Raw genomic sequence first — 13,106 nt, 5'->3', positions numbered from 1 at the left:
TCTGTACTGTTCTCAGTTGGAAAGGGTAGATCTTCGCGAAAATACAATGTCGGGAGTGGATGACAATGGGCGTGAGATGAACGAGTCGCAGGATCCTGGATCAAACGATGCGTAAGTATCTATCTGCTTCTCTTATATCTATGGGATTATTTTGTTGTTGGACATTTTCGATCGTCCTTCCCCTAATTCGCTTTGTCAATATTCATCTTCTGTTCGTTACGACGACTCATTTCATGGACTAAGCATCTCTATTTTTGTTCTAGTGTCGTACCATCCCTAGAACTGGGTCCTGCTGAAAGCGTCTCAGTAGAAGACGGAACCAAAACTCTTAATTTGGAGTTAACAATGAATGTGGTAAGGCTATCCTTTTCGGAAACCCTTTTTAAGGTGTTCCTTGGAGAATCTTTTTCCCTGTGTATTTCCCAAGTATGTATTGTTTTTTCTTTGACGGTATACACTATGTTTCATAATGTTGGTCATGCAACAGAGTGCTCTAGCCAGGCCGGGGGAGAACGTGATGCATGATTTGAAGGTCCAACAGGATGATTTACTTGTGCTCACAGTTAATCTGCTTGAGGTTCGTTTTAATTCCGTATCTGATTATCTACTAAGAAATGCGTTAAACTTGGGATTTTAAATATTTTTTCGTACAACACACACATGAAATGTGCCTCGCCTTGGAACAAAGTCAGTATCTTTTGTACCGGATACACTGAACTTCATTGTGTGACCCACATGCGGTGATCCCATTTTCGTCCACTGTGTTATAATAAATTTTTTCCACTCCAACTCACCAATCTCTCATCATCCTATTTAAAAATGCGAAACATGTCAATAGTTTTGTAACCACTATCCCGTTCATTACTAATGCTCAACTTTTCTTTCACCAAATTCATAGAAGATCGATGCTAGGACAGTTGCCTTAGAAGAACGCATCTCAGCACTGGAGCGGCCAATGTTCCAGACGGGGAAGTCAGTGACAAAGATCCAATCCTTGCTAACCGAGCAGATGGGGAGTCCCACTGCGGCTACCACTATATCATGCACAGCAGCAGGGATGGTCGGTGTAGAAGGTTACACCATCAGCGAGACTGAGTTATTACGACACAAGGAAACCAGAAATGTAGTCACGAATGCATTTGGGTCCCGTTCCGAAGTCCAGAAGTTGGTAGAGAAAGGGAAGACAGTTTGCTTGACGAAAACCAACTCAACGCTAGATATCATTGTGCCGAACTCTCTCGGTTATAATGATGACATCATCATAGATGAGACACTCTCAACTCCTCGTCCCACACAAGGCAAGGCCGGGTCAGGATTCCCAAAGGGGTCGCTTTCACATTATTGGTGCTCTGGACTGCCAAAAAGGACCTGCCTATCCAGTGGTGTTACACATGAATCTGCTGCCGTAGCTTGTGATAAGGTTAAGTCTGTGAACGTGGAAAATTATTGAATCGTTACCTTTGAAAATAAAATAAATGAGAAACTCATAAGGCTAATTTGTGCAGGTTTTCATGGAACTGCCTAACCTGTCTCAGTTTGAGAGCACCACTAAAGTGTGTGATGTATTCTCCTTACCCAAGAAGTGTAACACTCGACTGAAGATCCCAAAGTTGGAACCGATTGAGTCGAAGCCAACGAACACAACAGAAAAGCACTTCAGTATCCAGCCCACAACCGCTTTAAACACAAAGCAGGCCACCATGCCTACTCCCTTTATGCATGGTGGGACTGGATTCAAACCATACGGGATGCCCAACATGATGGATTCTCCCGTTCTGTCAATTCCACTGGCAAGTCATTGAAATACTGTGTGCTTAACATAGTCATAACGATAATGTAAATTTCTTAAACGTATATATTCACTAATGTTCATGCTTAAATTTGTTTTTGATTCGTTAGGGGTTCCAAATGGTATTTAGGCCAACGGTTCACATGGACCTAACATATGATGAATGCAAAATGGGTACTTACATTTTCGGAAAAAATGATCAATATTTCTAAGTACACATATCTCGTTGTCATTACTTCAAGCCTACTAGATTTGTTTCTCCATGGAAACTTGCATAACACATGAAAAGATACCTGAACGGATGGATGCCGGCAACAAGTAGGCTTGAACATGTAAGGAACTGAACTCTCCTTCTTGTTTATGTTGATAAGCAATTTAAAAAGTCCTTTGACCTGGTTGTGGTGACAGGTTTTTGTGCCAGTATGCGAACCAACATACACATGGTACCTGATGGTTGTGGACATCAAGCATGCTGCTGTGTACAGCCTAGACATCACAAGAGCCCCTGAGCATAAGGAGCGGAGGGAATGCAACATGCAAACTATTGTGAGTAGATCAAAAATTGATTAACGATTTTGATTACTAAAAATGAGTTCTGTTTACACTGTCGCGAATGTCTTCATGAGTAAGTTCTTCATGTAACATCTGACCCGCGTGCAGCTCCTGATGCTAGCGAGTATTTTCAAGCAGGATAGAAACCTGAAGAATTTTACACATGTTTCTGCTGATCCAACGACATGGGGACCGGTTCAGTACTCGGAAGGAGTCCCTTGCCACCCGGACTGGTAAATTTACGATTCACATTGACTAATGCAGTTCAGTTAAACCATTGTTACTTATTTGGCTATTTTTTCCTTCACGAATTCCCTATTATGTTGTTGTTATGCAGTAATGATTCATGTCTATGGATGTTGAACTGGCTCCAAATGGAGGGCAAATTCACACTAGGCAATCTTCCTTGGCAGGTTTGGCTAACAAAATAATTTATTTATGTCTGATAAATGCAAGTGTTGGCTTCTCACGATTCTCCTTTAATTACTGCTAGATGGACTGACTGAAGTTGAGGATGAAGACGGCAACGAGAATAGTTCTTTTAGAATGCAACGAGGTGAGGGCTGCAGTGGATTCCAAGGTAGAGGCCGCTTGGAAGAAACTTGTATGCACTAAGGAGTGACTCTCCATAAACAACTAGGGCAGCGACATAAGTATAGAGCATACTCTTGTAGGCTATCTTTGATTATCATGCCAACAGGCCTTGATGTCGTTGTAATCTTTTAGTAATTTCTTGGTTTATTTTGATTTAGTCAATATAGGGTACCGTAAACTTCGTTTTAGTTTGATGGCTACTTTTGTGTGTGGAAACTAGTGGTCCTGTCGACAGCCTAGAGCACAACTTCCACACTCCCCAGTTACCACTACTTAAAATTAATTGGGGATATGGCCAATAGTAAATAGGTTAGGACCTTGTGGCATTTTGTTAATACATGAAGACATGTCATTATCCATTCATGGAAATGGTTCTTACTAGTATTTATCCAATCATGGAATTGGTACCTAGTAGAAGTCGCAGCATGTTCCTTACCAAAATTTGGTGTACCTTATGCAGTTAATTAGTGAATGGTTAAGGATATTTTATTTAAGAATTACATTGTCATTTCAACAGCGATTTTACTTTTTTTTGGATCCATTCTCATGTTAGAATAGTTAACGAGTTATTAATAAAAAGGCATGTGAATGAAAAAAGAAAATCAATCTACCCTTTGATCCCAATAAAAGGACAATCACTTTTGACTATACCAAATTTTTAAGGCACAGTGAACAATTCAAAAAGAAAACGACACTGTCTAAGCTGGCCACTATAAACAAAATGCAATTTAATCAAGTGCTAATGCGAAACACCAATGACATAAGACCCTGCCAATGTAGGTGGCAAATACATTGAATGAAGAAAAACCTTCCCCCACCCTAAGAGTTTACACTCATGAAATGCATTTAAACAAGCATGGTTGTTGGAGCTTGCGAGAACAGCGATTCCTCAAGGCCACTGACGGAGAAACATGCAATGATGCATGTGATGCCTGTTATATGCAACAAAAATTATCAACCACGACGTTGCGTGAAGGCTTTAACAAAAAAGGAGAAGGGATTCACATTCTGAACATGGTTCGGTTTAGGAAACCAACAGAAACTTCCTTTCACATGTCATTCACAAAAAAATCCTTATAAGGGATACATTACTACTGAATTACAAGTTCTTGAACACATAATAACAGTTCACAGGACCCTATGATATTGGCAGCACAACTGGCCCGGATTTGGATGGATCCAAGGCACCTCACACAGTAGGGACACTATCAGGGGTCTGCAAGAGAAAATTGATTTGGAAATTGGCTAGTTGCCTGATCCGAATTTTGAGCCATGAGTAACACCCGGCCACCTTTTTTTCCTTGTATCGGTAAGAGCATTAAATTAGCAAAGCCACAGAGATGAATGGAATGGAATCGAATTGAAGAAAACATTGCAACTTGAGAAATTAACTAACCACTATCTCCAGTACCAGGCATCATTCAATAAACCATTACTCTCCTGTCTATATTAGGCAAACACCAACTCTACCTTCAATTTTGATTTGCGAGTGAAAAGCATGGGTTCCTCAACACAGGAAAAGAAATGACATATGTACAAAAAGAAATACTATATCTTCTAACTACAGGTACAGTAAGAAAGGAAAATTCAATAGACCATAAACACATGAACGAACAAAGACAATAAACACACATACCCCTAAACGTAAGCATCCTAAAATGACTGATTCACTGATAGGTTCAAAACATGCAATTTAAAGTGATAATGCCAAACCCCTAAATGAATGAAAGAGCCAACGGGATTAATGCTACAACAGATTGTATAATTTTTTTTTGTGAAATTATCACACAGATTCTCATGTCAATGTGAGACATCCCTCACCTGTGACTTTTTTTCATCAGTGTGTGTTTTCCATCATTTGGAAAACTATTACAGGATCCGCAACATGTAACATGATGTTTTCACACACAATTAGTCACGTTCAATACTAACAAACCAACATATGAAAAGTAAATTTGAAGCACAGAAACTATGATGGCCCAAAAAATTTAACTTCACTGCTTAAAATTTAGTTTTTGCCAAAAGTAAATGTGGAGTGTCAATTTTTACGTGTCTGACTAGGAATAATATGCATTGAAAGGTACATTAAAAAAATATAGGTTTCTACTAATGTCACCAGAATACAAGGTCAAAACAAACAATTTGAAATAACAACTATTGTACGTCATGCAGCTTGACAGCATAAAGTTAATAGGCGAAGTATATTTAACACCAAAGCATTAGTTTAAGTGTAGTAAGTTGCATAATATGAAATGATTGAAGGTTTAAATTATAAATAACCTTTGATCGCTTGCGTTTATGCCCCCGAGCAGTGGCAGTCACATTTGTTGTTGCAGTTGGCGTATCTCTGTTAGGACAGCGTGTCCTCCGGTGCCCGAGCTTCCCACACGTACTGCACTTTCTTTTGGTCTTCGCAGCAGAACCCCCAGCTTGACTGCACGGACCTGTGCCTTTTGTTCTAACACGAATTGGGTCTTTCACTATATTATCTGTTGCCGGTGTGGAAATATTGTTTGGTGGTCGAAGGCCATACTTGATTTCAAGGAAAACAGCATCGGATAAAACCTTCTTCGAGTAAACCTTGAAGTCATCATCGCTCATGCAAGCCACCTTCCCTAACCGTTTGCATAGCTGCGAGAACGCACCCAACCTTGTTCTATACGTCACGCTTTGGTCAGCAGTGTGGTGGTCAACCATTTTATTATTTATCTCCATTTTAGCTGTCTTGGACCACCTGCGCAGAACCAGGCTTTCAGGAATTTCCGCTAAATCAAGCCTGACACACACAGCCACAATGTGCACACATGGAATTCCGAACGACTCCATTCGCATGCACGTGCAACTAAAGATATTAGAAGTAGGCTCCCTATAAACCTGCCAAGTCATCTCAGGCCTCCGATACTTTTGTAGAGTATACACATGCAGGTGCAATGTCTCATTGATTTCGCATATTCTAACACGTACGCACCGTTTCAAGCTTTCCCTAAATCTAGCAAACATTTCGCGAGTGAACTTCGTCCACGCCGACTTTTCCAACTCAACAAACTCCGTCTGTAATACAGGTGTACCATACCAAGAGCGAAATTCTAGCTCATCAATGTTGTCGCGAAGAAAATCGACACACCTCTGGAAATTGGTAACAAATTCCAGAATACCGTACCGGCTCTTAACAAACTGACCGAGCTTGGCGTGTAGTGACTCGCACCTAGATGTAGTACGTATCCCGGCAAAAAATCTACCTCGGATGTAAGTTGTTGTCCATGCATACTTTTTACTGTACAAGTCCTTCACCCAGTCAACGTCCCCAACACCACACTCGTTCACCATGTTCTCCCAATGCGCTTCAAACTCATCGGTTTCCATATCAGCCAACATGCAGTGTTTAAAGAGATGTGTGAATCTTGGGTCGCATATGTTAGACGTCGCGTTTCTCAGAAGATGCCAAGCGCATAACCTATGATGCGCATCAGGAAAAACAGACTGAATCGCTATCCTCATGGCTGGGTCCCCATCGGTGATAACAGACTGTGGTGCCTTTCCTTGCATGCATTCCAAAAACTTCTCAAGAACCCAAATGTAAGACTCATGTGACTCGCAGGAAACCATAGCTGTAGCAAAAACGCATGTCTGGTTGTGGTGGTTTACTCCGGAGAAGACAACAACGGGAAGGTTATACTTGTTACGGCCATACGTTGCATCGAATGCTAGGACGTCACCGAACAACAAATAATCTTTCTGACAACGACCGTTGCTCCAAAACAAGTTGCAGAGGTGTTTCCCGTCTCCAACCTTGTACCGCCAAAACATTTTCCCATCCACGCGTGCCAGACCTTCTAGGTACCTTATACTTGCATTTACGTCTCCACCTTGGAGCCCTCTCTGCTTCCGCACCTCGTTATACATATCTTGCTTCGTAAATGTAAGCAGGTTAAAACCCCTAGTTATGCTGCAAATGACTCATATATCTTCAGAATGCTAATCCCAATCTCCCTCATGCTGGTTAGCTAAGCAACTTCTACCTCAGAAATCTTCCTGTGTGACCGTAAATAATCCACAAGCTTCTCATATGCCAGTTCGTGATTATGCTCCTCGACGAAACGCGACACGTACCACTTCCCGCTTCCGTCTTTCCTCTTAATCCTCATCTCGGCAAGACATCCGCATCGGGTAACTACCTTATGTTCCCGAATGCGATCAACCTTTTCCAACCATTTTTTCCCTCGAAATCCTTGCCGGTTACACACAAACGTGTACCTCACAATCTCACCGGCAGTGTTTCTAACCGTCTTACCTCGTCGTGATGCAAAGCCCTTTAGTCGGCTGTAGTTGTTATAGACCGCTTGCATCCTCAGGTGTAGAAAACTCCATTTGAAGGACATCTTCAGCTTGCAACCCCTCCAAACCCAAGAAATTGGGCAACAGCGAAGCCCCCCTACCTTCCCAATCAGATAAGTCACCATCTGCCTCCACTACGGTATCAAACATTGTCTCCTGAAGGAATTAAAAAAAAAACTTTCATTATCAGCTGGCCGGATCTAAATATCATTCTTATGATGTTACTGTAGCTCATTCATTTTCCAACATTTACTCTAATCCAAACAACCGAACTAATCAGGGCATATAAAACGTACAAAATGTGAAAATCTTGAAGGTTACATTATTTTTTAAATTGTATAATCCAAATTCTTTTATTAATAGTCTTAATAATATGGTGACTACTTCAACGATATCAACTTCAACTATATACTTCTAATGACTACGTTTCTGTTCATTATTAATTTGATTAACTTTACATATTCATGTTACAACTTATGATACATTTTACACTTTAAATTTATTGTATGGCCTATGAAAGATATTTTCTCCATTATCAGTTCGCCGAAACTCATTTAACAAATCGCAGACATGACATGCTAAACAATCCCTAATAACTACAACAACAAATCTTAAGAGCACAAAACCCTCTAGTTTAATTCAACTCGCAGCCTATACATAAGGATTGCAAGGTATAGGCACCATACCTGTTGATTCGTAACACAAACATTGCCATCCATCCAGTCATCCTCAAGAGGCTCATTCCACATACACGGCTGCTCACCAAGCTTGCTAGTCGATCCCATTATTCACTGCAAGACACATACAAGTAATTACACGAACCATGAATTACGGACATAAAAAATTTGACGTACACATTCACAACACTCACACTTGCTGTCTCAAAACCTTATCCCCTGAAGCATTACATACATGTATATCTTTTGTTGACATATGCCATATTTAAATTTATAAAGCTTAAAATTATAACAGCACCACTATTCATACTTTTTTTACAGTTCATGCAGGTAGGTTCATTTTTCAGGTAATAATTACTGAACTTGCAACATCTTAAGCGACTACTCAGAGACTGTACCTGTTGAAGTATAACTCATTGGCATCATAATCATTCAAATGAATACAATAATACGATTACGTTTACTGATATCAAATTTAATTCAAATTTTAATTTAAATTTTTTGTATTTGAAATTTAACTTAACAAATTAAGAATACATCTTTTGATTTTAACTTCTGGATTTCATTAGGAATACTAAATTAAATAAAAAATAGTACTCACAACTTATATCCTTGGAAGTGTTTAAAAAGGTAACTTAAATTTACGTATTAAAATTCAGTACTCTTTTTTCATTTAAGTTGTTCTTCCTAATGAAATTAATAATTCAAATTATAGAAACATTTATTTTTAATTTTTAAGATAAATTTTAAATAGTTTTAATAAAAATTAAATTTTTAATAATTCTGATAACAATAAACGTAGTCATATTATTGTATTCATATGATTATTTTTGTCTGTTCAGTTACAACGAAATTAACCGTTTAAAATAAGTCATTTTAAATTGAAAAATCAAAGTACTCCTACACCACTCTCCTGTATTTATAGACTCCTACTCTTGATCAATCGTTAGGGGTCTTAAACTTTATTAACTTGAGTAAATGCTGACTGGGTACCGATGTGGTGTGCCAAATTCAGCATAAATCGTGCAGTGGTTAACGTATTACATAAATCAGAAGACCCTGGGACGATTTATATATTTCTAGAACAAAGGTCATGACTTTAGGAGAATCAGGCAAACTTAGAATGGGCTTATTTTACTTGCGTGAAAATGCCTAAATCAGATTTACAGGATTATCTCAAACCACAACTCAATGCCAACATATGATAAATTCCGATGTTTACCAAATTCTAATGAAATAACAAACTAAGCATTTACAGCATTCAACGATTTGGCTAATTAAGTATTCACAGCAACAATCTCAACATTTACTCATCACATTAAGCAACAAACGCAATGCAGTCAGATTTTTCCAGCAACAAAGCATTGAAGTCAAATCCAAAAATGACAAAAATTTTTAATTTTAAACAACTTCATTAAATTATCATAATTTTCAGCCACAACAGCATTATTGAATTCTACTACGACAAATCCTTATTTCAACAATAAATTAAATTTTCAAAAACAACATCAACATGCAGCAACGAAAATAAAAAAAAAAATACCTGCCCAACTGAAGCTCACTGACTAGTGACCTACACACGGCAAAGGTAGATGACCACTTGAACTGACACTTGAATCAATGAGACCTCAACGACCACCAGCGACACACTGCAACGATCTTCAGGCGTCAGTAGCGTCACTCACAAGCATCGGTGCCAAAAGGTGCGTTCCTCCTACAGCGATGAACAAGCTCTCCGATACGATGCCTGTTGACTTCGATCCCGACCAGCACCGTTACAGAGGTGACGGATCTTCAACGAAACAATAACACAAAAAACAAACACCGCGAACAAAGACAATGACGGTTGACCACAGCATCCAAGCCTCGACGACTGGGTGCTCACCTTCACGTTAGGGCACTGGGGGTTTACAAAACGCCATCGTTTTCATTTTTTAACGAGCAACTCTTTTCCTTGCACTAACCTCCCTCCACAGACCATTTTCATCACGGACTTCATTTTCTTTTTCGAACTGCATCACTAAAACCATCATTATTCCAACAATGCCAACCGTGGCAAAAAGGCCCATAATAAAAAACCCTTCCAAAATTTAATACAAGCCCAAATTCAGTCAATTATGTTTTTATGGGCCTAAAGAATACAACTTTTCATCCAACTGACTCAGCTACAACTTGGCTTGCTTTATGCTTTAAGCTGATCATGGATCACTGCCCCTATATTCAATTTTCACTTTATTGCAGGGACATTCAGGATATTTCACAGTATGCTACACGACAAAAACAACACCTGTAACCTAATCGTACGTGGATCATCAGAATTCCAAAAAAGTGGTCTGGACCATTGAAAACTTTCCTATAGTATTAACTAAAATTAGCCGTATAGACATAGTGATAGTTTTTTGTATTATTTATTATAAATAAATACGATTATCGTTTAAAATATGATTTCAAAATTGGCTGAACCGAAACTAGAAATGGTCCCTTTTCGGTTTTTGGTTAGCTACGTTAGAATATTACAAGCTATATTAAATAAGAGCGCACTTATAAAGTAGCAAAGATAGAAAAGAAGGGAAATAACCCTATCCCCCAATTCTCTCTCTCTCTCTCTCTCTCTCTCTCTCTCTCTCTCTCTGTCTGTTAGTTGCTCTCGGCGCCGCTACCGGTCTGGGCACTTTTCACTTTTCACTACCAACCAAGAATGAAGGCTTCGCTGAAATTCCGCGAAGAACAGAAGCCCTTATTAAGGGCCAAAGTGCCACTAAATATCTTAGGTATGCCCTTCCAATCTGGGATCGTAGCTGGCGACTCCAAAGAACTAACCCTAAACCTCGGAACCTTCTTCGACTCTGGCCCTTCCATTAGGCTCTCCTACAGACCCAACGATTCTCTTAACCCTTTCTCTCTCGTTGTCAAGACTGGAACCGGACCCTTCGGTTCCCCGTTGTCCAGCTCAATGCTCATGAGCTGCGAGTTCAACTTGCTACCTAATCGCCTTACCGGCAACCGGAACAACGTAAATAGCCCTCTTTTCATGCTTCATTTCAAGCCTCGATTTGGGGATTTCTCGTTCAAGAAATCGCAGTCCTCGATTTTCGATAAGAAAGGTTTTGCCGGCGGTGTTGTTGTTGGTGGCGGCGGTGCTGGCTCTGACGACGACGGTTCGATTGAGGTTGTTGATTCGCCGGCGAAGGTGGCGGCAGAGATTGGGGGTTTTGGGGGATACGGCGGCGGCAAGGTTCCGATCTTGGGAGGGGCATCTCCGGCAGCCGGAGCGATTGCGGGGATGTTCTCCGGCATGGAGGTGTCGGCGAGGACGACCCTGCCGGTAAGGGGGCGTGCAGCATTGAAGTTTCGGTGGGGAGTTAGGGTTCCTGCGGAGATGAAGGTAGGCGAGGGAAAAACGACAAGTGGATTTGCGTTTCGGAATGTGCCGTTTTTGGTGATGGATAAGATTGGAATTGAGCATATGGTTGACGGTGGTGGCGGCCGCGGTGGCAATTTGAGGGATGTAAAGGGGAAGGGGAACGGTGAATTGAGTTTTCCGACGAGTGGGGATGTGGCGGAGGCGTGTTTGACGGTGAAGAGGCAGCTGGAGGTTCTTCAAGCTGAGAACGGGTTGCTGAGGAACGCTGTGGAGGATCTCCGGCGAGAAATTGCAGGCACTGGAGGAGGAGGTTTTGAATTTGGAAGGAATGGAATGAAAGGGAAGAATACTGATCCCAGAAAGAGTGAGAAGAAATCTTCTGATTTCAATGGTTTTCCTGGAAAATCAAATGAAGCTGATGCCAGTGCAGAATTGAAGAAGGCGTTTATTGGAGTCACTTCACCTTAAAAAAAAACACTGCCCAAATAATTCGGCACTTCTAAAATGGTGCTGCTAAATTTTTTGGTGTCTTAATCATATATTTGGCTAAAATGTTATTAGAATTCCATGCGATTTTTGCCATAGGTTTTTTAATTTTTTAGTTCCGGTCTATTAGATTGTCAAGTTCTAGTTATCCCCAATGTTTTGATTTTGGTTGATTATGTAATTAGTGAGGCTTTTTGGTGTTTGTAAATAACTAAATAAGTATGAATTAAGTTCTGTCTTAATCAGCTTTCAGGTTTGTTTTTTTTGCTAGTTCATTCTTCTTTTAGATTATTCGAATTTCTGCAATAATAGAGGGAAATTATTTCAATTTGAATTGTGTGTTACATTTGAAATTCAAATATTCAAATTAGATTTCGAATTTATTGTTAGTTCAGACTTGAGACAACCAGATATGCTATTGCCAGCTAGATGCCAATTACGGGATAATAATTGACAAATATAAAATCTGGTACAATGGTGATAACTTTTCTAAGATTTTCAGTTACAATGGTAATAACTTTTCGAATATTTTCAGTTAAAGCATCTAATTATTACTAATTGATTGACCTATCAAATTCATTTCTCATACCATTGTAGTTCTCAAACAATAATATTACACATTTGGCTAATTTTTTTTTGATATTGGAAGAGTGTGTGAGTTGTGCTTGGTTATGGTGTATACAAGTGTTAGACACAAATGTGGGACAGAGAGAAATCGGACCGTCCGAATTCTTTGTAAAAAAATTCGTTAATCACAAATCGGACCGTCCGATTAGTTTTTGTTTTTTTTTTATTTATTTAACATGAAATCGGACCCTCCGTTTACAGTTTTTTTTTTTTTTAAAAAAAAAAACTGAAAATGGACCCTCAGTTTTCCATTTGTGTTTTTTTTAATTTTTCCTTTAAAACAAAACGGACCCTCCGTTTTTAATTTTTTTTTTTTTTTTTTAAAAAATCAAAACGGACCGTCCGAATTTTATAAAAAAATTATTTTTTTGTAGATCTCTTCTAATCGGACCGTCCGAGTTCCTTATTCCAAATCGTTCGGTCCGATTTCAGCCTCCTGACACCACATGCATGAAAAGCACCTCTATTCTCCACAATGCTGTTACACCCCAACCCTTCCCCTATATTAAAAATAAAAAGCGTACACATTTAGATTCTTTTGTTAATTAAATGGTTGGTCTAATATATAAAAAATTAATTATAGCTAAATATTATTTTAAGATTTATTATTTAACTTGGTTAAACTTAATTTATGAAAGAGACTTTAATGTGTAACATTATTAGTTTTTAAATGCATGACTAT

At 39.2% G+C, this 13,106-nt stretch overlaps 2 protein-coding genes across 2 annotated transcripts; one reads left to right on the top strand and one right to left on the bottom strand.

The window, feature by feature from the left end:
* Positions 1–3,667: 3,667 nt before the first annotated feature.
* On the bottom strand, positions 3,668–8,055 carry LOC112777996 (protein FAR1-RELATED SEQUENCE 5-like). Its single transcript, XM_025822368.1, has 5 exons — positions 7,957–8,055; positions 7,273–7,426; positions 6,955–7,163; positions 5,216–6,844; positions 3,668–3,703 (listed from the first exon to the last, which is right to left on the bottom strand). Exons 1-5 carry the CDS (start codon positions 8,053–8,055, stop codon positions 3,668–3,670), a joined length of 2,127 nt encoding a protein of 708 aa, XP_025678153.1.
* Positions 8,056–10,645: 2,590 nt separating this feature from the next.
* Positions 10,646–11,779, top strand: LOC112779678 (uncharacterized). Its single transcript, XM_025824014.3, has one exon. It carries the CDS (start codon positions 10,646–10,648, stop codon positions 11,777–11,779), a length of 1,134 nt encoding a protein of 377 aa, XP_025679799.1.
* The last annotated feature ends 1,327 nt before the right edge of the window (positions 11,780–13,106 follow it).

The sequence above is a fragment of the Arachis hypogaea genome, chromosome 19, assembly GCF_003086295.3.
Source record: "Arachis hypogaea cultivar Tifrunner chromosome 19, arahy.Tifrunner.gnm2.J5K5, whole genome shotgun sequence".
In the NCBI taxonomy this organism is placed as follows: domain Eukaryota; kingdom Viridiplantae; phylum Streptophyta; class Magnoliopsida; order Fabales; family Fabaceae; genus Arachis; species Arachis hypogaea.
The sequence above is the reverse complement of the archived record's forward strand: the minus strand, read 5'-3'. Positions and strand labels throughout refer to the sequence as shown.

Excerpts from the sequence above, each read along its gene's own strand:
- LOC112777996 (XM_025822368.1), bottom strand. The coding sequence starts at position 8,055 with ATGGGATCGACTAGCAAGCTTGGTGAGCAGCCGTGTATGTGGAATGAG. Across the intron at positions 6,845-6,954 it reads CACACAGGAAGATTTCTGAG|CAAGATATGTATAACGAGGT; the intron begins GTAGAAGTTGCT and ends ACATTTACGAAG. Across the intron at positions 3,704-5,215 it reads ATAAACGCAAGCGATCAAAG|GGTCTTATGTCATTGGTGTT; the intron begins GTTATTTATAAT and ends CTACATTGGCAG.
- LOC112779678 (XM_025824014.3), top strand. The coding sequence starts at position 10,646 with ATGAAGGCTTCGCTGAAATTCCGCGAAGAACAGAAGCCCTTATTAAGG.